We start from the raw sequence: 24,653 nt of genomic DNA, 5'->3' as shown, positions 1-24,653 counted from the left end.
GTACATTGTTAGTGAGAACAAAGCCATGAATCAAAGAAATAAAACTGTATTTTCTGACTGTTTCACAGTGGTTATAATATCATTGTTGGCGTACAGCTGGGGACAAAACAGAAAAACAGATATATAGTTCGCTAGCAGCCCAGAGCTAGAATAAGCCAGCTACATTAGATGGGACAACCTATTTTTTGTGGAATTAATTGTGAAATAATTCTTCAGTTTACCCATACTTATCTCAAACCTGATATCAGAGCGTAGAGAAACTTAAATTTCAACATTCCTAATTAGAATTTTAACTAATTTCTAATACTTTTTTGATGTTTTACTGTTCGCTAACTAAGACCCTAAAATACATGTTCAGCTGTTGTGTATTTAGGATTCCAGAGGTTTAATGAAACAGGGAGGTGTTTTAGGGAGGGTTTGTTTGTAAAGTGCATCTCTTCCCACAATAATCCCATGGCGTTTTGTGTGTGTAGGCGGGCATCAATGTGAACATGCGCAACACGTACAATCAGACAGCTCTGGACATCGTCAACCAGTTCACCACCTCCACAGCCAGCAGGGAAATCAAACAGCTGCTGAGAGGTTGGTATTGATTTACTGCAGGTTTTTTTGATGCTTCCATGCAGAACATTTTTGGTATAAACAGAGGCAGTAAGGGACACGTGAAGGTAGAAGTCAAAACAAATAATGTGATGATGTTTCTGTAACTTTCTGTGTCTGTGCAGAGGCGTCCAGTTCCCTGCAGGTTAGAGCAGTGAAGGACTACTGGAACCTCCACGACCCCACCGCCCTTAACCTACGGGCTGGAGACCTCATTATGGTACTTTGTTTTTTGTTTTTTTTTGTTTTTTTTGTTCTGAAAGCCTTTTTTAATAATTGTTTGGTACAGTAGGTCAGGAATTCACTCTGGTTCTGCTAAATCTGCTAAGGTGAGTTAACAACAGTCCTCTCAGTGCCTTAATTTAATACGGAAAACTGCAAGTGGGCCTGTCACCTTTGTTACATAATTGGTTTATTTCATGCATAGGCAACTATTTTACATAGCTGCAGTAATCATTCTTTTTCAGCTGTATAAAACAACTAGATGAAATTGAAATGTCATCTTTATATCACTATTTCCACATAATTTTCCACTGTTTACCTGGAGCTTTTTTAATTATCATCTTTTATATTAATGTTAGTTATGTAACATCTGTCCTGTGTGATTGATTTAATCACTGGGAAGTAAACCTAATGAGATTTATCACAATGAACTTTTGTATCATACCATACCATACCATACCATACCATACCATAGCAACTTTATTTATAAAGCACTTTAAGAACTTTACAGCTGGCCAAAGTGCCGTACACCAAACATAAAACAAGGAATTAAATAAGTAAATAAAACTAGTGAACACACAGGGTGTTAAGTGGGCTAAGAACAACACAATACAAACATCATAAAAAACAAAGACAAGTTAAAATCTGTTAAAAACAGCATAAAAAAACAGACATGTCACTCACTGATTAAAAGCTAATGAGAAAAAGTGCGTTTTTAAATGTGATTTAAAGACAGGTAGAGACTGATCATGACAGATGTATCATGACAGATGTCATTATCATAACATACTTCTTTAAACCCAATTATTTTAGTTTCTTGTGTTTTATTGATGTTGAAAAGAGATTGTATTATTGCAATTGTTTGAAATACTCTCTCTAGATTTCTAAAATATTCAACTCCTTGGCAAAGTTTTGTCATGTTCAGACCAAAAACGTGTTTAAAAAAACAAGTAACATCAATTTCGTCGTGAAATTTTCATCTTTTTTCCTCTTTTTACATTTTGTACGTCATAGTCGTCATGTTATATGTTTTTCCATATACATCTTTTACATGCATTTTTTACACTATGTAATATCCGAGTGACATTAGTTATATGAAAATTAACCCTTAACTAAAATCATCATTCCATACAATTCTAACTTCAAGTATGAGCTGTCATGATTTTTTTTTTTTCCAGCGTTTTCTGCCTTTATTAGCTTTAGTGGGTAGGTTAAAGGTGATCAGTAAGGGCTGTTGATGAAATTTTGGGATTTTTCTGTTCGCACTCACTTTATAGAAAAATGTGCTTGTTTGTATTTGTAGGTCAAGTGTATGGAGGCAGAGAGGTGTAGGGGGTATGAATAGGTAACAAACATTTCAGTCTTCACCAGTGTCACTTTCTGTTTGAATAATAATTCTGAAATTTCCACACATAATGGCTTAAAGACAACACAACTTTTCTTTTTTTTTTTTTGTCCCTGACTTAAAATGACATCAAACAACTCAGAGTCCCTCACTTCACTCCATTTTTGGCTGCAGCCTGAACTACAGCATTGCTCAGAGCTTTTAAGAACTTTCTCCAGTAAACATTTTTTAAATGTCATATGAATGAGAAACCTGACTTATGGACTAGAGATAGGGGATTAGGGAAGCCTAATTTCCCCTGCTAGCTTTTCCCCAGAGAAAGCAGATTTCTCTTTCATGTAAAGACGCTCATTTGTACACATACCTGGGTTTATGGTGAGCTCTCGACATGTGTGTACATATATATATATATGCACGACAGCAGAGAGGAAACAGGAGTGTCTAGACTGAGACGCCCTGTTCACATCTAGGCACTAGTATGTGTTTTTGGTGATCTGATCACAAAGTGGACTGCTATTCATATGTCACTTCACACCTGACATTAAAATGTGTCTCTACATGCATCTTTAGGGATCAGTTGGATCTCATTTTCATCTCTATGCAAATAAAAAAGCTCATCTACAAGTCGCTAAGAACACTTCCTTGTCCTACTGGCATTGTGGTTGCGGCATAAGCTGTCTATGTTTAATAGATTGGCTTAGAAATGGTTCCTTTTAAATATATCACAAATAAAGAAACGATCATGAATGATGTGAGTGAATGACGTTATTCATCATCCAGTTGCTTTGTTATGTTTTTATCTTATGTAGTTAATGCTGATATTGTCAGTTAGTCACATGATGAGACACCTTTTATGTGTCTCTATGGACTTTTCCAAATTTTCAGGCAAATCTTCTGCCTATTTCCATGTACACTATTCCGCACTTCTATAATCTGGACAACCTCTGAATGTAGTCTTATTGATTGGATCTCAGTGTGTCCGGAGTGTGTTGAAAAAACCATGCATTACAGCTGTACACTAATGATCAGATCACTCAGGATGTGCATTCATACAGCTCTGAACAAGGCACAGAAAGTTTATACAAAGTCAAACTGAAACAGACTGAGTTGGAGTTTGACTAAGAAATGGTTTTATTTGCCAAACATTTTTTTATGTTTTTTTTTTTTTTTTAATGTACGTTTAAGCACATACGTAAGGTATAGCTGTCACTCTGTCACTGACACCATTTGTCTACTCTGACAGTCACATGACAAATGAACAGAAAACGAAAGTAGAGATGACCAGCAAATAACAAGGTTTTCATAAAGGCTTTTACCATGAACCACAAAGTAAATGGTTTTGGTGAACTCATTTATTGAGTTAATTTCTAAGTCCCACCAAAACGTTACAATCTTGGAATTGCTACACAAATTCAACCAGTTGTGCACCAACTTAGGATTTCATAGTTACTGGAAGTTCCTGGTAAACTTGACCAATCATTGTAACTTCCCACTCATTTCACTGATTTTTGCTGGGTCTTATGTCACAAAATGCCCTGTGTGTTGTTATAAATATACAAAACTGCACACATTTAGTATATTTTGGTATCTTTATTTCATCAGGACACATTTTTGAACACTGTTATTGACTATCAGTGTCCTGTGAAGGCTTGCTAGTGAGACCTTGACTGAGTGTGAGGTCCAGTTTTTGCATCTTCACAATTTCACTTCTACATTTTTATACCAACCAAAATATAGATATATTTTTTTAATCACAACTTTTTTTTTTCCTCTTTGACTTAATTCCACATTCTCACTGCAAAAAGAAACACCTTCTTTCCCTTCTTTTCACCTTCTTTCCAACTTCAGACATCAAAACATGGATTGATGTTGTGAAATATGAGGAACTGATTTCCACTACCCACAATGCATGAAGCCTTTTGTCTCTCACCATAATGTTTGGTGTGTGTTTGCAAAGCATTACAGCATCCCCGCCTTATGTAACAATTGCGTGGCCACATTACAACACATTTTAAGTCTGCTTCATCGTCTAGCCTTGCCTTTGCATGTGTATTGCTGCATTGAAACAGCGTGAAACCACCACCAACCAACCAACCAGGAATAACTACTGTGTTGTCTGCATGCCTGTGTAGTTGCACAGTCTTATGCAAAGTCTTTCTAATGGGTGCATTGATTTAGTTTTACCTATTGGAATGTATTGAGACTTTATTTTTTGTCATTTCTTGATCCGTCTTTCCACTCTGCCTACTCGCTGGGAAGGGGGAATCACATGAAGTGTAAGGATTAAATGGCAGATTTGAGTTGTTTGAGTGAAGTCTTGTTGTTCAGATTTGTGTGGGATGTTGCAGGGTAATTTGGTGTACCCTGTGCTGGAGACCACAGCAGAGAGGCAGGCATAAACTTGCTGCTGTCACTCTCTCATTACCAGCTTGTTTGCTCATTCCCCCACAGTCTGTTTGCGCACTAATTCAGGTGTACATTTTCGTGTGTTTATGTGCTTACTGCTGTGTATTTTGATATCTTTATACAAGTCATTGTGACATCCCAGGCTCCTGTTTGAACTCGTATGTTGTTGTGTGGTATTCTGCCAGGAGGCCGAGGTGTTTTTGTCCTCTCCAGGCATTTTGTTAACACTCAGTGTATTTCCAGCTCGTTGGCTCCTTTATTATGAGCTTAAAAGAATGCCTGGAGGACTCACACACGACATGCATACTTAAAGATGATACACAGACAAGGGAACGTATTTGCGGAGCTGACTTTTCCCAACTAAATTCCAAGTAACTTATTCACATCAGTTATTCAGTCCTTTGTCAGTGACTGTGAATGTGAACTGCAGCTGATCTGATGCAGTTTCCTGTGACGTGCACACACTATTCAGCTGAAGCGTGTTCCTGTTTTGTTCGTCAGGTTCTGGAGCAGCACTCAGACGGCCGCTGGAAAGGTCACATCCACGACACCCAACGGGGGACGGACCGGGTGGGCTTCTTTCCCCCGTCAGTGGTGGAAGTCCTCAGCAGAAGAGCAGGTACATAAACACACGCTTGTAATGTGGTAAAGCGCATTACCTCAAGTCCTGTTCTCAACACTTTCCTTGAGTATTTCTATTGTATTCTGTTTCATCCCTCTGCATTTCAGTAGTAAATGTAATTTTTGCATGGTGGTAAAGCACAGACTGTACAACTCAGCTGTCAAACACAAAAATCAGAAACAAAATTAGGGAAATGTAACTTAAAATAAGGAAAATTATCTGCAAGCAGAACAGGAAAAAATTAATTTGACAAGATCAAGTACAAAAAGTAGCTTCTAGTATCAGAGCACAGCTTTATAGATATTTTACTTGTTATGCATGTCTTTTTTTGACAGCTAATTATAAAGGATAATGAACTATTACTGTTAAAACTGCATAAAATTAAATAATAATGCTACAAGCCATTAACGCTTTTCAACTCTTGAAATGCCAATTTATGGTTACAGAACTCATTCCTTTATATCACAGATGTCAAACATGCGGCCCAGGGGCCAAATCCAGCCCGCCAAAGGGTCCAATCTGGCCCGCGGGATGAATTTGTGAAATGCAAAAATTACACTAAGATATTAACAATCATTTTAGTTCAGGTTCCACATTTTGACCAATTCAAGTTCAAGTGGGTCGGATCAGTAAAATACTATCATAATAATCTATAAATACTCACAACTCCAAATTTCTTTCTTTGTAAGTGTAAATATTTCCATGTATTTACACTAAAACAAAGCATAATTTCACAAAAAAATGTGAATAACCTGAACAAATATGAACAACCTGAAATGTTTTATGAGACTTAAGTACAATTTTAACAATATTCCGTCTGATATTAAATATTTTGTGTATTTGTAGACCCGCTGTGATCTGTAAGTTATAATGAATATGTGAAAATGATTGACTGAAGCATAATATTGTTAAAATTACACTTATTTTTTGAGTTTGTTCATGTTATTCACATTGTTTGAAAGGATAGTTTGTAGATGTAAACATTTTCATTGTTTAATTTTGCTTATTCTAATACATAGACAAAATTTTGGAGTTGACATTATATATTATTATGTTATTATTTTATTGGTTCGGCCCACTTGAGATCAAATTTAGCTGAATGTGGCCCTTGAACTAACATGAGTTTGACACCCCTGCTTTATATTATACCAACCTAGATGTCCTCGTTCCATTTTATCCTATAAAAGATAACAAAAGACAAAAATATCTATGTGATGGGGACAGAATTAGTAGTTCTTCTTCACTGTAAAAATACAAGTTTATCAGTGGCACATGAAAGCTTCTATCAATAAGTGCATGTTACATTCACCCCGTCATCTGGCACATAAAGCATTCCAGCATAGACATACAGCTTGTTTGAGTTGTTTCATAAATAAAGTAGTTTTATATCACAATTGCAGAATAAAGGCTCTAACCACCTACATAATTGACTGTCAGAAAATGTACCACTGAAACCACACCAACTAAGAGGTCTGTAATTACAACACGTCTTGGATGAATGACCAGATAATGTTGACGTGATATAACATGAAGAGCAAATAGCTACATCGTACTGGGATTATAATAACTCCACCCCGGGGTCAGATTAGTTTTGGTACAACCAGGGTTTGACTGGTGTTAAATGGGCTTTCTTGACCCAGGGCAGAGGTTACATCTGAGCTAAGAACACGTCTCGACATTTGTACACTAGCACAATCTGCCATTTTGGCATGCGTGACCACTGGAGGGTTCGACATGCTTGTTAAATCATCTGATTTAATCCCAGTAAATAAAGGAAATACAAGTCCTCTGCTTGTTTTGCTGCTGTAAAGTCGGCGACGTTCAAGCAGCGGGACAAGCTCAGTGAGGGGTCCCAGACATAGACGCGTACACACAAGACTCATTTCTACATCCTCGACAAGACAAGCCAGGCTACACACACATACGCTGATACTCGCACACATTAATCGGATTACTGTGGCCAGATTGCGAAGTGTCAGCTCAGTGCTAAAGCCTTCACAGTCTACACTAGGATATTATATGTGTGTGTGTGTGTGTGTGTGTGTGTCTTCACGTGTGAGGGAAAAGAGACAAGAGAAAAAGAGTTTGACTTAAAGTGGGTGACAGCCTCTTTGCTTATGAAGCAAACTCGGCTGTGTGCGTTTGTGTGCGTTTGCCTGAGCTACGTGATAATGTCAGTGGTGTCAGCAACCGTGGACCAACAGCACTTACAAGAAAAGCGAGCCTTCTCAGCGTCGCTGGTGATCTTACACTCCCATTCAGCAGCGTCTTATGTAACACTGGGGGTCAAGGGGGTGGGGTGTGACAGGTTTAGCTGTTCCTTGTAGTCAATGAAAGCAGGGATGATTATAGACATGCTCAGAGGAGGATAAAATATCAATCTGTATGATACTATTGAATATCATATTGCATGATTTATATATTATACTGGTGCCTCATAGTGATATTTTTTTATGAAAATATGCAGATGTGGACTTGGAAGTGGAAGTTGATGTTAAAAGACACTAAGCAAATAATTCCTTTTTTTTTTCCTTTTTACCAAGTATGTTTTCTTGTTACACTGACATTATGATGCAGTGTGTATTCAGGGTTCCCATGGGTTCTTAAAGGAGTGATATTTTGCTTTTTTAAATGGAATTATGCATTTTAAAACATTTCCCTGTGTTCTACATAAACTGTAAATGCTATGTTTGGGTATGAATTCTTCATTAATTCAACTCTGCAGGTCCATCTTCAACCCTATTTCTGAGTAATGACACCGGAAAGGTCATTTTGAGCACTGGCCCTTTAAATGTAAATGAACCACTTCATGCCCCACCTCCTCCAAGTTGTTGATTGTGCTTTCTGTCCCATTCAACCACTTAATGCAACCAGCAACTGAACATTTTAGGTAATGGACTCGAAGTTTGGACATATTTTCAGTTTTTACTACACCCGCTGCTGCTGACAAACAATTATGGCGTGCTCGGAGAAATGGTCGTCGGAAGTCTTGACCCCATATGTGCAAATGTCGTGATGTAACTAGTTATAAAACGTAACAAATTAAGGAGGAATTGAGACAGCTTGTAGAAATCCACTCGATTTTTTCCGGAATGAATATAAAGATAGTTTTGCAGCACCTGGAGGGTTCAAATTCAAACTTTTTGAACTATTAGGGACCAAATACACAAATAAATGCACCAAAGACTAATAAAAGTGGGTTTAGCAAAATATGACCCCTTTAAAAAGTCTTAAAAGTCTTGAATTTAGAATCTACATTTAATACCTTTAAAAGTCTTTGAAAGGTATTAAATTTGATATGGTAGGTCTTAGTTATGTTGTGTTTAAATGTGTCTGTTAAGTGTCCAAAATGCAAAGAAACTAATGTTAGTTGACTCAGTTCCAACCCGACAATTATTATTGAAATTAGAAACCAATTATCGCTAACTTTGCAGCCCCCAGTGAGAATTGACTCAGAACAGTGGGAATCAAGGCATTGGACCAAATAAATATATTTTCCACAAATTTTTGCCAGTAGGGTCATGAAATGGATATTAAATTCTATTCTAAATAGTCTTAAAAAGGTCTTAAAAAGTCTTAAGTTTAGCGTGTAGAAACCTATAGGAACTCTGTTTATTATATAATGTTCTTGTAAAGTCAGAAGATGGTGTCGAGTTGACTTCACATCCAAGTTAATGTATTTCAGTACAAGTCAGGAAAGCTATTTTAACACTGCTTCTAGCCTGGTTAGCCACTCTTTGAAATAAAATTTCTGCCACCAGTACCAACACCTTATGTTGTGTTTCTTAGGTAAAAACACTATAGAGATAAAAGTTGCACAAAGGTTCCAATTGAAGAGCAATTACATTAATCAATCAGAACAGACTGGGTGAATGCTAATTCCTTGCTCACTTTGCACAAAAGGTTGATGCTATGAAGATGGAAGTCACGGGGATTATGTATTTTCTTTTATTTCCCAGGCTGTATGGGTGTTTACACATTTTATTTACTTTAAACCTGAAGATTTCTGCTGTCAAATGGCTCCACCACCCCCACGACCCTCTGGAGGATTAAGTGGCTCAGAAAATGAATGAATAAGTGAATCCTAGCATCAATACCTTAAAGAATAATCTTCCTTTTTTTCTGTTTTTTTTTTTTTTCCAATTCCAATGTATTCCCATATGTACACTATTGCCCTACAGTGATTTGCCTCTCTACTATGATAAGGATCATAGAACCATATTCCTGGTTATACACACTTTCTGTTTACGGTGTGTGTGTGTGTGTGTGTGTGTGTGTGTGTGCGTGTGTGTGTGTGTGTGTGTGTAGGTCTGCAGGGTCTGACTGAAGTGATGTTCTGTTTGAGCTTCAAAATGAAAGCACTGCGAAAGATTGCCTCAAGTGTAATCATCACTCACCACAATATTTTTGCTTCATTTTCATTCATTCATTCATTTATTTGTTTATTTCGAGCACTTACAGAATGCATGCAAGTTCAAAATTCCAAAATCATTCATTAACGCTCTAAAAGGAGTGGGAAGAAAAAAACGTATCTAATCCCACCCGTATTCTCATCATCAAATAACTTAACATAATGACGTTTTTAATACTCCTGTCCTTAGACTTCAAGCCAGAACAATGAACAAAATAGGCCTGTGCCAACTTAGAATAAACTCATTTGACAGTATTTACATTATTTAACCAAAATGTGTGCGGAAAAATAGAAACAAAGTACATTCCTGGTGGTATTTTAAGACTGATGGAGCAAAATAAACATGATAATTAAAGAGAATCATCGTTATTATGGGCAAATGATTGTGTTAGTATCATACTGTGACTAGGGATGTAACAATTACCGGTATAACGATAAACCGCGGTAAAATTCCTGACGGTTAGTATTACCGTTTAAATTGTAATTATCGTGATAACCATGTTTGATTACCGCACTTTAAAAACTAATGGTACTGCTCATTTCCTGGAGAAGAAGCAGCACTCCAGGCTCTCTCTCTATCTGTGTGTCTGTCTGTCTGTCTGTCTGTCTGTGTGTGAAAAATAAACTAAAACAACTCAAACTTGATATGGAAAATGGTCAAACAGTGTCCGTAAGGTGACATCTTTAATGCACATTTGTATATTTGATTGTTTACATGTAAATATTTTAATGTTTCTGCCAACAGGAAGTAAATTGTGGCTATTATTTAATTTTATTTATTTATTTATTTTTCAAAATACAATTTGGTTTAATTATTTCAGTGTGTGTATAACTACTTTTTGAACATGTTGAGCACAGTTTCAACAATATCGCGATAATAATGCTAACCGTGATAATTTTGGTCACAATAACCGTGACATGCAATTTTCATATCGTTACATCCCTAACCGTGACTTCTACTGTGATTCCCACCCCTCATACATGCACTTTAAACTGACACTCACACATGCATGCACATCAGCACCTTTCCTTCACTCATGCCTGCACATCTCAATCCAAACCTGTCTCCCTGACCCTAGGGGGCACCCTGTACCGCCAAGCCTCAATGACATGCCACCGACAACACTTGGCATCCAGAGCTCCTCCCCCCAGCCACGGCCCCACTCCCCAGAATGACGACTCTTACACCACTGCCTATGATCCTGCAGGTACACACGCACCAAAATGCAGAGCGCTTTCTTCATTCTGTTTGGATGTCTCTTTCCAGATTTGGGTTCCGCCTCCCAAACGGCGTCCTAATCCCACTCTCCCTCAGATCATTCCTCTGGATGCCACGCAGCTCTCTGGTTTCAGATAGATAGGTCCACTCCCAGCTACAGTATGTGGGCTACAGTATGTGAGTGCGTGTCTAAAGCGTGTATGTGTTTGTTAGGTGCTCCACCTGGCAGTCAGCTCTCAGCCCCAGCTAGTCCTGCTAGCCCCACTCAGGACATATGGGTCCTCAGGAGTTCTCCCACTGGTAAGAGTGTGTGGTCCCAAACGCCAAAGACCCCCACCCTTGACCCTGTGTGAACCTGTAGTCCAGCTTCAGTCCCGGCCTGCCTTCCCAGCACCTCTAAGAGCTTATTTCCCTCTTAACCCCTTCATATCCCACAGCCTTGACCTTCCAGTGCCCACCCCTCCACCCTGCCACCCGCAGATAAAAGCGCACAAAAAATTAACTGTTTTAATGTCTCAGCAGGACGGACCGGTAAGTGAGCAGAAGGTGTTTGACTTCTTTACCTCCTGTGTGACTCCTGACCCACTGCCGCCTCTGCCTTCCTCTGAAAGCGTACATAGCAAAAGTATAAAAAACAATTCAGTCTTGACAAGTTCATTTCCGGCAGTTTCAATCAAACAAGCTACCATTCAGGGAAACACATCTTTGTGGTGTGTCATTTCAGATATTCATGAACTTCCTTGTGTCACAGGGTCGCGTTGCTCTTTTCCTTCTTCCTTTTAAATGTTCACAAGGGAAGACTTCGCATGTGCTCTTTGTTTGTGTTGCTGTCTGCGTTGTAGTGCCAGTCAGTCATTTGTTGACATTAGTTAACTCAGTTACTAAGCTAACAACTGCCTATGTCACCTACATCCGCGATAACACGATAACAGCCTTCATTCTGATTTAGTGAAGAGAATGCAGGTGTTTCTTTTTTTTTTAAGCAGTTTTTTATGCAGTATAGCAGTTTGCTATACTGCATTTCCAAGCTAACGTACTTCTGAGCATTACCCTATAATAGACTACAATTGTAGTCACCTAGCGTCAAATACAACTACTGTTCAGCATGCGTTCTCTTACATACAGAACCTTCAGTGGGGGGATTGTATCCAGGCGGATCACTATTATTGTCACCTTGACCTCAAGTATTATTTAAAATTAACAAAAATGTGCCTTTACTTTTCTTTCAAGGTGAATATGTCATGTTATTGATAAAGTAGTTTAGTAGGAATAAAACTAAGTATTCATAGCCAAGATAGTGATCATTTAGAATAAGAAGTGTTTGCCATCCACCTTTTTACTATTTTTGCTAAATGTGTGCATCTGTGTGTTTATGATGCACTGTATTTTACCATAAGTGTCACTTCTGCATTCATAATACTAACCACACCAAGACAATGCTTATGCAACGCTGCTCTTTCTGTCTTTTAATTATGAAGCTTTTGCTGTGAGGTAAAGCTGAACATCAAAACAACTAGCTTGGCTCCGACAGACACTTAAATATAAAGCTCCATTAATAACAGTCTTGTTTTTATCTTTTTCATTTAAACCACAAACCAAAAGAAGAAAAACTGAATCATTTCAGCATTACATTCTGAAACTCCTTTTTTGGATGTATACATGAACTCATAATACTGTAAAGCAGATGCAGCTTGTTATTTGTGAGCTTTAGGTTTGTTGTAATTTCCATTAGAATAGAGCTCAGCTATTTTCCTCCTCTGTCAGTGTTTCTTCTTAAGCTAATCACCTCCTTTCTTTATCTCTATACCTGATACACAGACATGTGATTGACTCTGACTGAAAGCTAATTAGCAAATGTAGCAGCAAGGTATTGTTTTCAAGCTGCCTTCAGGGTTTTTGGGGGTTCAGCGCTGACTTGGAATGACTGAAATCGTTTTTTATTCTTTGCATTGTGCTACCACACACTATTGCTCACTGATTATACTCGACAGTGTTGCGTTTTTCCACCCAATTCTCAAATTCTAAAGCAGCCCGCTTCACTGCAGTGTATCTCTGCTTTTGTTCTTATGTTTGTGTTTCCCTCAGGTGACAGAAACAGTGTTGGCAGTGCTGGCAGCGTGGGCAGCAGTCGCAGCGCTGGTAGCGGCCAAAGCTCTGAGAGCAGTCACAAGCAGAATGGGACCCAAAGTCGCCACAATGCAGACAATGGCAAGGTCAGACCTGCTCAGAAAAACTAGTTGATGTAAATTAAATATAGGATATTTCCTTGTTTTGTATCTATGATTTAAAAAAATTCAACTTTTTTTTTCAAATCTGATCTGGTTCTTGATGGATATTTGTGGATATTTTTTCTCTGAAGTTCACCTGTCATATTCTGATGTCTTTTTTCATGTTTCCTGTGTGTAGCTGACTCCCTCTGCTGGTGAATCAGGAGATCACATCCACCTTTCAGGATCTGACCACAGCAAACATGTTGACGGATCAGCAGGTTCGTTCATCTTGCCAGAAAATCATCACAGAATACAGCTGATTTTATTAAAGCCATAATAAATCACAGCAATTTAGATGAAGTATTGCATGTGAAAAGTTATGTACTTACCAACTAGTTGTTTTTTTGGTTTTTTTTTTGTATTTCTTTTATGTAGCTTTTATTTAATCAGGAAAAAGCTCATTCAGATTAAAAATCTCTTTTTCAAAAGTGTCCTGGCTAAAACAGCAGCAGCAGAAGTTACACAAAACACAAATCACAGCCATACAACCACACTAAAAATACACATAAAACACAATAAAGGTCAGCTCTAAAACCATACATAAAACACTAAAATAACAACATACATATAAAACACCATCAACAATTTAAAAGGTACTGAAAGTATAACAACAATGTTGCTTAAAAGCATCTCAAAGCAGAACCAGCTTCAATTAATTAGAAAAAAAATCTACATCCAGATTTATCCTTTTGCCAATGATTTAGAATGATTTTGAATGTATTTACAGACACCACTTCCTTCAGTTTAATCTCCTGTAAGTTGTTCCAGGCAGTGGGAGCAGAAAAATTTAAAAGATGTCTTTCCCAGTTCTGTTCTGACTTTTGGAACTTGTAGAGATAACAGGTAAAAATGGTCAATTTTGGCAATATTTAAGATATTAACCTTAAACTTTTGAGGTTATATGTTCACTGTAAAACACATACAGACATTTCCCTTATAAATGCTAAAATGTGTTTATGTAGGCTGTTTTGCAAACACGATAGGAGAGGTTTGTGGGAGCTTAAAACAAAGCAGGTAAAAAAAAAAAAAAAAAAAAAAAAATCAATTGTGTCAATATTTGAGCCAAAATTAACAAAAATCATTAAAACTGGATCAGATAAACACGTTGCTTATTTAAACCAATTCAGTATTTTTGCAGTGTTAAATTATTCTACTTTGCTCTATTTCATAACAAACGGCACCAAAGCTTTATATAAAGTTCCTATAAAGTTCAACCACTTGAAATTGATCCTTAAGAATTGCTGTAAATGGAACACATAGCTTTTGTTCTGCAGTTGAAGCTGTTATTGTCGTCAGTCTGAAAGGAAATGAGATGGATGGAGACAGAGGTAGCTTACTTCACCTCAGCACAGAAACCAATAAAACCAAACAGCTCATAAAAGCACAGGAAAGGGGGATAATGTATCTTTGTGTCTGCGCTCTGTCAGATCTAAGCAGCAGGTGCAGAGAAATGGTAGAAAACACAGGTTTTTAAGGATTTCATGCCGAGACCAGGCTTTGGCAAGCTGTTAGGTGTGATCCAGTGACAGATCAGCTATGGCTCTGTGTTGACTTCAGGATGAGTAGGAATTAGGGTTAAAGTGGAAGAGAAAATAAATGAGGAGGGGTCAGTGGGAGGAGACGAGACCTGAGGCAGAGAGAGCAAAACATTTTTCGTAGGTGAAAGAAAAAGAGGGAGAGACATGAACGAGTGAGGGATAGGAGGGAAGAATGAAGCGTCCAACATCAGGAGCTTCATCACTCTTGTTTCTCCTGAAGGGTAAGAAGTCACTTGTGATTTGCTGCTGTGTTTGATGTGTTTGTCATGTTGGAAGGAGATAAATCTTCTATTTGACATCATTTCTACCACCGGAAGGTATAGTTAAACATGACGAGGCTACTCAGTCAGCTCTATTCTTACTTGTTCTCTTCTTGATATTCAGGAGGAGACAAATCTGGACCGTGCAAAAAAATGCCAAATCTGTTGACATTAGTGGACTGCTTTCTTAAACAAGAGTCGCACTGGAGAAATTGATGGTTGTGGTTGTTTATATGGACGTAGAGACATTTGTTAGCTTAATAGCAGAGTTAGCAAACACCTGGCTCCCAGGACTAAACAGACTCTGATGTCACCTAAACTACATCAAGCACATTGAAATCTGCCATAGATATTATATTGAGTAACTTTTTTGGAGTGTGTGCTGTGTGTTACTTATTTTCTCCCTCTGTCCGACTTCGAAGAGAGCACTGCTGATGGATTTTTTTTGTTTGCCGGTTTCTCTGCCTGAGGCCAAATACCTTTTCACTCGTGCTGTTTGACTTTAGGAGACAGGGGCCCCCTGACCTCCAAAACAAAACAGAGAAAAATACAACAGGAAAAAAAATGAAAGAAATGAACAGGTGTAAATGTGTCGTAAACACAAAATCCTTTTGATATTGGATCGGGTAAGGCTTTAAGGTACGTGTCAGAGATGAATGCCAGGTAGCCTAGCATAGCATAAAAATCAATAACAACCAGAAACCTTTTAATTATTACTGTGCAAAAGTTGAAAATCGCACCACGGAACTGCTTGTTACTTAATAGACAAAGAATAAATAGTCCTAGCGTAACTCGATCTACAAATAAATGTTTTACTGTTACATTTTGGGTCATGTACTGCTTCAATTTTTCATGCCAAATAGGTTGCCAGTGGAACAAGTATAATTTCCAAGAAAACAGTTTTAAATTATTTGCCTGAAACTGCATTCACAAAAATTTTCTAAAATAATGAGATGGCATTTTGAGATGCAAGGAATACAGCTCAAAATACTTTATAATAATTAATCAATTTACATGCTCCAGGGGCTTTGTGTCAATATATAAAATACTATAATTAAAGGAGCATAAGATTGGAAATAAAACCTGCTTTATAATGATACATTATTATAAATATTAGCATGGAAGGAAGATAAAGAAATTGCAACATTATTATAAAACACAATCTCACAATTACATGAAGGGTAAAGTGAAGAATTGGCTTTGTTTTTAAATGTCTTCAGTTAGTGACTCTCCTGTAAAAAATAGAGGTAATTAAAAGGTAGCTGGAAAAAAAGAGGACTCAAAACTGAGGCAGCAATCAGGATGTTTGCCTCGGGCACAAAGAAGGAAAAGATAGGGGGAAAATGGGAGGAAAGGTGCATTCCAGAGAGATCTGTGGTAATGTGTCATAATGGTTTGCACTTGACAGACTGGTGAGTCAGGAGTGTGTTGAGTGGGCTTCAGTTCAGGTAGATAACACACCTTCACTCACCTGAAGAGAAACAACAACAAACCAGTCAGACAGACACCTGTGTGAAGAAAATCATTAGTTTGTTCACTGTTTTTTTTCATTCAAGAGATAATTAACAAAAAATACCTGGGTGTTTTTATCTTGTTTCCATAAGGGTTTAGCGAACCTGTGTAGTCATTCACCCGAAACTATGCGGAGGCTGTCGTCCTGTACAATTGATAATGTGTGTTTTCTAGGTGGGTCTCGTCGGCAGGTCAATGGCACTCCCCAGAAAGGCTTCCTCAGACCTGAGCAGCTTCTGGAGGGCAAGGTGAGTAAGCTAACCAGGAGTGAATGCGAGTACAGGTGAGAAAAGCCTTATAAATACATCTCATCTCTGATGTTAGGACGCCGAGGCTATCTACCAGTGGCTGTGTGAGTTCCAGTTGGAGCAGTACACCTCAAACTTCATAAACGCAGGGTATGATGTACCCACCATCAGCCGGATGACCCCTGAGGTGTGTGTTTACACTTACATCGACATATTTAGAGACACCATTAACAGAGCTGATAACCTGTGCAATGTTGTGCATTTAGGCTAGGTAGTAGATGTGTGAGTTTACAGTAAAGGAACACAATGAAGCCATTTCACAAAAAAAAATGTCTTTATGGTGTTACAGTCACATTGTATTCACTGTCTACATGTTTGATTTTTCAGGACCTGACAGCCATTGGAGTCACCAAACCAGGCCATCGAAAGAAGGTCGCAATGGAGATCAGCAAACTGAGTATTCCGGAGTGGCTGCCTGATTACATTCCTGTAAGAAACCCTCCACCAACCCTTTAAAGAACCTGTGCATTTGAATGTAACACCAATATTAGAACCACTGGTGTCTAATGTTCTATCAAATCCACATATAGAAAAACTTCTGTGACGTTTTTCTGACAGAAAATGTCATCATATTTTCTTATCTCTGTCTTTGTGTGTTTGTTGCTGCTTAGTCGGACCTTGGAGAGTGGCTGAGTGTGATCGGGCTGCCTCAGTACCAAAAGAGATTGTGCGACAATGGTTATGACTCCATCACTATTGTCAAAGACATCACATGGGAGGATTTACAGGAAATAGGCATCACCAAACTGGGTGAGGGATAATAGACTGTACACGAAATACAGGTTTATACTAGAGCTGCAACCGATTAATCGATTAGGTGCTTGAAGCAAATGCAAAAATTCTCGATTCTTCGATTAATTAACTCAAATTGATTGAAGGAAAATATTCTATTGCAGTTTTCCTGAATTGAAGATTCTTTGTGCATCATAATAAGCATCCGTATGAAACACAACAGTGGAACCAATGTTTAACAGCAGAGAAATGAAGGAAACAAAGCTTTGATTCAGGAGAATTGTGGTTGAATGATTTTTTTAGATCACTTTGAGTCGATTAATCGATTGCAGCTCTAGTTTATACTGAACTTTACGCTGACCTTTTGTGTCTAATCAATCAATACTCTCCTTCAGGTCATCAAAAGAAACTAATGTTGGCAGTAAAGAGGCTTTGCGACCTGCAGCGTTCTCGTAACCATGTCGACAGAACTGGAGGAGGAACCCTACAACGCAAGCCCCCAGCCGCTCTGGAACTAGTGGCCATCGAACACACACCGACACACAACGTGCACGCTCACGTACGCTCTGACGCTCCCTCCGACGACTGCTGCCCATCCCCTCGCACTCCACGGACACTGCTCTCCTTCCAGGACAGCGAGTTGAGTGCCGAGCTGCAGAGCGCCATGATGGGCAGGGCAGGAGGAGGAGCTACAGAGGCGTTCTGCATCAGAGGCGTGGCTTCTGCAGCAGCTATATCCGCCATGTCAGTCAGCCAAGAAAGTATTAGCATGCGATCACGCGGCTCAGGGAATTCTGGGAATTCTGGAAATTGTAATTTGGGGTATTCTCAGGAGTATCAGGCAGTACCGCCTTCAGCCAGGACACCAAGCCAGTCTGAGGAGAGTTTAGCTAGCGGAGGAGCGGCGGAGGAGACCAAACATGGAGGGGGCAGCCCTGGAGGAAGAAATCGACAGAGACCTACAGAGATGTGGGAGCACCAGAGTCGGTCCTCCACTCCCAGCAAACTCCCCTTTTCCCCTCTTACACCTCCACTTACCCCCAGCAAGATGCCCCGCTTTGCCTACCCAGCTGTACCACCCAAGGCCAAACATTTCCAGTCTCCTAGCCGCCTCTACCAGCCTCAGCATCACGCCCCTCCTTCCCCAACATCTCCATCCCCGCAGGCCTCCCCCACACAGAAGGGCTTCAGTTACCTCCAGGCCCAGGCAGGAGGAGCCCTAGAAGCTCCACGAGTTCTGCCAAAGCCTCTGGCCGGGGCTATTCCTCTGTTAGTGCCTCGGCCGGGACCAGGCCCTACCAGTGACACTCAAAGAGGCCCACACAAGAAGCGCTCCCAGAGCCTGACCCGCTACGCTTTGTCTGACGGAGAACCGGACGACGATGACGACCCATCTCCCCCCTGCAACTCCTCTTCCTCTGCGATCATGCCCTCATATGCCACGTTGTCACGCAGGCCCGGACGCGGGCTTTCAAGTGCCACGGGGGCTCAACGCCACATTAATCGGAGCCACTCGTTTGCGGTGCGCTCCCGACGTAAAGGCCCTCCCCCACCACCACCAAAGAGGATGAGTTCTGTAAGCGGCACTACAGCAACTGAGCCAGGAGCTGGGAGAGGACCAGGATCAGAGGTAAAGGGAGGAGTAGAAATAGAGAGCACTGGAAGCGTGAGGAGTATTGCAGCAAGGTTAGAAGGAAGCAGCAGCAGCAGCAGTCCATCCAGGAGGATAGACATACCTCCAACTCAGATCCCAGGTTCATCAGTCTTCAGCCCTGTTTCCACCCCGATTCTCCCAGGATCTCCTTGTAACTTCCCCCAAACACTCCAACACTCCAAGCCTGTACCTGCCCTGGGTATAGGAGGCCTACGGAGGACAGGAAGTGAGAGAACAGAAGGTGAAACGGACAGACAAAGGGGTGGAGGTCCAGAGGGAACACTTGAGAAAGACAAGAGGAGACCCGAAAGACAATCAAAGAGTGCCGATGCATCTCCAAAGCACAGCTCAGGGGGCCATCTTCCTTTTGCAGAGGAAGGTAATCTCACCATCAAACAACGACCCAGGATCGCAGTCGCTACTCCGCCAGGAGGTTCAGTCCAGACACCAAACAGCTTGGACCTCCCAGAGTTCAATCTGAAAGAGTCAGACACAGTCAAAAGACGGCACAAACCCAAAGACAAAGATACACCAACGCCTGAGGAGGCTACCACCCCCAACACCACAGAGCACAACCACATAATAACCAACAGCCTCCACACACATAATGACGTCAACACATTGAGTGACGATGAATCTCCGAGGCCTGGGATTGTTTTCCAAAGAATAGGCTCCGTGGGAAAAGGCCCAAAACCTCCAGTATCCACCAAACCCTCCACTCCTCTCAAAAACAGTCCTAGTAGCAGACCGGTAACCCCTCAAAAAACAGCCTCTGCAGTACAAACAGCCATTCCTAAGCTGACCAGCGTACAGATACACACAGTATCCCCTGTGCTGGGAGGCAGTATACACACTCAGACATGTATACCCAGTCCTAAACCTGTTAAAAACCCGCTCACGGTGCTCATCAAACCAGAAAGTCCACAGAAACAAACAAGTGTTTTGAGGCTTCTGCAGTCCAGCCCTCCATCAGCAGGTAACACCATCATACTTTTACTGTTTATAGAGGCATGCACTGAACAACACATTTAACCTAAACAAATGGGGTTCCACTCACTGTCAGCCTTAACTATAAATACCACAAGAATGCAAAAAAACATATACACAAACACATACAAATGTAGTTTTATTTTGTAAAAATGTTCTGCTTTGTGTCACTTCTTTTTGATTTACAAATTAGACAGTGCACAGGTAGCAGCTCCACATAACACACTCCTGTTGGCTTGAACGTAAATGTATGCAAATAACCTACGCCACTGCATACATGCATTAATCTTAATTTTTTATAAATACGGGAAAGAACTATGACCAAGCACAAAGTCTTTGAATGCTGTCAAGTTTTGCTTTGCGTATTTCCCCACTGTGTTAAAATCAGATGCAAAGTCTATAAACGTCAGGAAACTCACTTCTGGTTTCAGTTTTCCAGCCTACTAAATACAGCCGCAGTGCTGCATGATTTGCCTCTCAGTCCCCAAATGAGGCCGGAAAGTAACATCAGTACATACTCTCTACGTTGCAAGTGTACGATTTCTATAAAACCATACACATACAGTCACGGAAAAAATTATTAGACCATCAAAAGTCATTAAAAACAATGGTTACACAATCAAGTACTAACTCCTGTGTGTATCGTGTGATTAAAACAGACAGAAAAGAAAACATGGAATGCCTAAAAGCACTGTTTATGTCAGTTCAATGCCATAGATATTGATGTAAGAACTGAAGTGATTTTGGTTATTATCAAGAAAACATGGAAAATGGCTAAATATCAGCTTTTAAATTAAACTGTTATGAGCTATTTTTTGTTGTTATTTGTTGAAACAAATGTACCTGTAGTTGTACCAGGCATTAAAATGAATAAGAAACTGAAGAAAACAAGGGGTGGTCTAATATTTTTTTTCTGCAACCATATATGGAGAGACGCTAAAATACTTTCCTTGTCCTTCAGGAATGAACCACAGCATGGTCCAGAGTGTTGTGTTCACTGCTCCATCGTCTCCGATACCCGCCTCTTCTTATCCCAACTCACCACTGCCGGCTCCAGTGGGGAAGGCGGGGCCTCCCCAGACTTCTGCAGCCTGTCTGGATTTGTTGGCTCAGAAGAGGCTGGAGGAAACCAGCACATCACTGGAGGCTGCACTCAAAGTGGTGGAGAACAAACTGGCACAGGGGACCAAAATGGATGGGTGAGGCCTTTGAATGTTACCTACAAGCATGATCTGATAAGCTCAAGTACCGCTTAAGTCATGGGTGCCAAACATACAGCCCGTGGGCCAAAACCGGCCCGCCAAAGGGTTGAAAGGAAGAATGAATTTGTGGGATGAATTTGGGATGAATTTGTGAAATGCAAAAATTACACAAATTGTATCAAAAAACTGATATTAACAATCAAAGATGTTAAAATTGTGTAGTTCTGGTTCCACATGCAGACCAATATGATCTCAAGTGGATCAGACCAGTAAAAATACTATCATAATAACCTATAAATAAAGACAATTCCAAATTTTCCTCTTTATTTTAGTGTATAAAAGTACATTTACATGAAACTGTTTAAATCTGCAAACTATCCGCTTACAAAAAATGTGAATAACCTGAACAAACATGAACAACTTGAAATGTCTGAAGAAAAATAAGTAATAATATTATGTCTGTTATTAAATGTTTTTGTGTATTTGTAGATCCACTGTGACCTGGAAGTTGTGATGCACATGTGTAAATGATAAACTGAAGCATAATATTGTTAAATTTGCACTTATTTTCTTATCAAATTTCAGTTTGTTCATGTTCACATTTTTAATTAAACTTTGTAGATGTAAACATTTTCATAATGTCATTTGACTTTATTTCATTGTTATTTTATTGGTCCAGCCCACTTCAGATCATATTGGGCTGAAAGTGGCCCTTGAAAGAAGATGAGTTTGACGCCCCTGCCTTAAGGTATAGGTGGAATATTTTCATACAAATCAACTACAATCAGCAGCTGTTTACAAAAAGACGTGAAAGACACCTACAGAAGAGGATTAGTGCCACTGGGGAAAAAAAAAAGTTCAATTTTTTTTGCATCATCTTTCTGAAAAAAAAAGTCAGAATTCTGACTTTTTTTGTTTGTTTTTTCAGAATTCTGACTTTTTTCTCTCAATTCAGACTTTAATCTCAGAATTCTGACTTTTTTCTCTCTGAATTCTGACTTTAATCTAAAAAATCTGACTTTTTTTTCCTCAGAATTCTGACTTTTTTTCTTTTAGAATTCTGACTTTTTTTCTCTGAATTCTGACTTTTTTCTCAGAATTCTGACTTTTTTCTCAGAATTCAGACTTTAATCTCAGAATTCTGACTTTTTTCTTTCTCAGAATTCTGACTTAAATCTTAAAATTCTGACTTTTTTTCCTCAGAATTCTGACTTTTTTCTCAGAATTCAAACTTTTTTCTAAGAATTCTGACTTTTTTCTCAAAGTTCTGACTTTTTTTTCCCTCAGATTTCTGGCTTTTTTTCTCAAAATAGATATATCTCCGGTGGCCCTAATCCTCTTCCATAGACACCAGAATGATTCCTTTGAGGCAGGATTTTTTGCTTTTACCTGCCTCTAGTGCCCATAAGTGGTATTACACTTTAAGATCCTCATATTGGCTTCAGCCCCCACAATGTTGCTCCTTTTTTTAAGTCAGCAAGCTCACATATCGTGTTGCTAACATTGCTTTGTTTGTTTTGTAGCGGCAGCAGCACAGTGAAGGCAGCAGGAAATATTCTAGATGACATTGGCAACATGTTTGACGACCTGGCCGACCAACTAGACGCCATGTTAGAGTGACTTCATCCACAGAGGGAAGACTCCAACAGACAGGAGGGAATCGTGTACACCTGAGTATTTCCTGCACAGCCTTCCTCAATATCGTTCCTTTTTTTCTTTTTTGCCCCAACATAAGCACTTCGCCTTAGGACACACACCTGGGAATGTTATTGGAGCAACAACAAACAGCAGCGGAGAGATCTGCTTCCAGATGTGTGAAAGGGAATGAGGGTCCATTTATTTCACATGTACGTTTCTTGTAAATGTATAGATATACTTTATGTACGGTGTGGTGTGTTTGTATGTAGTCAGACATCTTTATACTGAGCACATTGTTATAGTTATATTTATACAAATATGTTTTTTTTAACAGATGGAGTTCCTATTGACTGATTCATTCAAGTTTACTGTATATTAGCATTACTGTGTTATATATAAATTTATTGTACATATATACATATATATCGCTGCTTGTTATCTACAACATGGGGGAAAATATTATATTAAAAGCAGCATATTCCATTTGAGTTTTATGAGGGGAACAGCCATACTTTAAAGCACTATTGTTCATAAAACTGAAAACACATGTTGATCAGGTGTGACCGCTGTGGAGAAAAGTGGTTCTTTGGACCCTGGGGGGTTCAGTCCACCTCCCACGTACAGTTTTACCGCTAGCCTCGGGCCGTTACGAAATGAATTTACTGTAAGTGTGCTTTAAACTGTGGCCTGTTATAAAGCATGTCAAGTTCTGTCAGACTTCTGAAAGAATATGTTCATTATTTTGTCAAAGTAACTGAATACTTTATCTGTAGAGGAGTCGTGTGGTTTGCAGATTTGACAACGCGAGCAGGGGTCTTTTATCACATAGCAGGATCCGTGGGTTAAATTAGCCATTTAACTTCAAGCTCGAAGTTTTTTTTTTTTTTTTTTTTTGATTTGCCTATTGGCTGTTTACATGAGCTTTCTTTTTTTTTTTTTTTTTTTTTTTATTTCAGAGCAAATTCCATAAAGAATGACCAAAGCACAGTTTGCCAAAGCCAGATATCATATGTAGAACCTGTCATAGTGAGAAGGGCCCCTGCTGCAGACAAGTCCTGAAAACCCCTAGATGTCATCATCGATTTATGTTTTATAATTTTGTTTATTTTCACATGCACCTTATTCAATGCACAAAACTGATGCTTTAACTCATAAACAGTCGTACATATGTTCACTGTGCAGATGAAAAAAGCCGTCACCTCTTCTTTCTTTTCACCCACAAATCCCAGACTCCCACTCCACAGTGATCCAGGAGGAATTTTAAAATAAGAAGCCAGTGTTTTTATGATATTTTGACATTAAAGGTTCAGAACTGACTTTCCTGTGCAGTTTTGATAGTACCTGTTACTTTTATGAATTTTCAGAGTTCTGTATTATCCCAGAAACCATTAAAAGAGGATTTAAACTGAGAATGTGTGTTTGTTTTTCAGTTCTCATTTTAGAGAAACATTTATGAATTTCTTGTGTAACTTTTCATCATTCCATCCTGACATACTTCACATGTGACTAATTGATGCCTTTGGGATTATTTAGAAGTGTTTTTAAGCAAAAAAAAAAAAGTTGGACAAAAATCTCAGGGTTTTTTTCGGACCACATACCCCCCCCCCCCCTTATGATTTTCTCTGTCGGAAGTCGAAAATGACCCCCTTCAAAAATGGATTCAAACATTCTGAAATAAGTCAAATGTGACTAATTGATGCCTTTGGGATTATTTAGAAGTGTTTTTA

The 24,653-nt window shown here is 39.2% G+C and overlaps 1 protein-coding gene across 5 annotated transcripts in view; it reads left to right on the top strand.

Annotated features, from left to right (window-relative positions):
• Window positions 1-24,338, top strand: part of caskin2 (CASK interacting protein 2) — a 79,366-nt gene extending 55,028 nt beyond the window's left edge. For 2 of the 5 annotated variants that reach the window (XM_030121386.1, XM_030121390.1), the window contains 14 exons: window positions 474-582; window positions 726-820; window positions 5,075-5,192; window positions 10,686-10,814; window positions 11,039-11,125; window positions 12,911-13,038; window positions 13,232-13,313; window positions 16,580-16,653; window positions 16,730-16,840; window positions 17,041-17,142; window positions 17,325-17,463; window positions 17,841-20,075; window positions 21,048-21,285; window positions 22,812-24,338. In XM_030121386.1, the coding sequence (XP_029977246.1) occupies window positions 474-582; window positions 726-820; window positions 5,075-5,192; window positions 10,686-10,814; window positions 11,039-11,125; window positions 12,911-13,038; window positions 13,232-13,313; window positions 16,580-16,653; window positions 16,730-16,840; window positions 17,041-17,142; window positions 17,325-17,463; window positions 17,841-20,075; window positions 21,048-21,285; window positions 22,812-22,908 (3,744 nt within the window). In that variant the 3' untranslated portion in view covers window positions 22,909-24,338. The remainder of the gene's footprint in view (window positions 1-473; window positions 583-725; window positions 821-5,074; window positions 5,193-10,685; window positions 10,815-11,038; window positions 11,126-12,910; window positions 13,039-13,231; window positions 13,314-16,579; window positions 16,654-16,729; window positions 16,841-17,040; window positions 17,143-17,324; window positions 17,464-17,840; window positions 20,076-21,047; window positions 21,286-22,811) is intronic. The other 3 variants (XM_030121388.1, XM_030121387.1, XM_030121389.1) reach the window with 3 other exon arrangements.
• The last annotated feature ends 315 nt before the right edge of the window (window positions 24,339-24,653 follow it).

This window comes from Sphaeramia orbicularis, chromosome 19 (assembly GCF_902148855.1).
Source record: "Sphaeramia orbicularis chromosome 19, fSphaOr1.1, whole genome shotgun sequence".
In the NCBI taxonomy this organism is placed as follows: Eukaryota; Metazoa; Chordata; class Actinopteri; order Kurtiformes; family Apogonidae; genus Sphaeramia; species Sphaeramia orbicularis.
The sequence above is the reverse complement of the archived record's forward strand: the minus strand, read 5'-3'. Positions and strand labels throughout refer to the sequence as shown.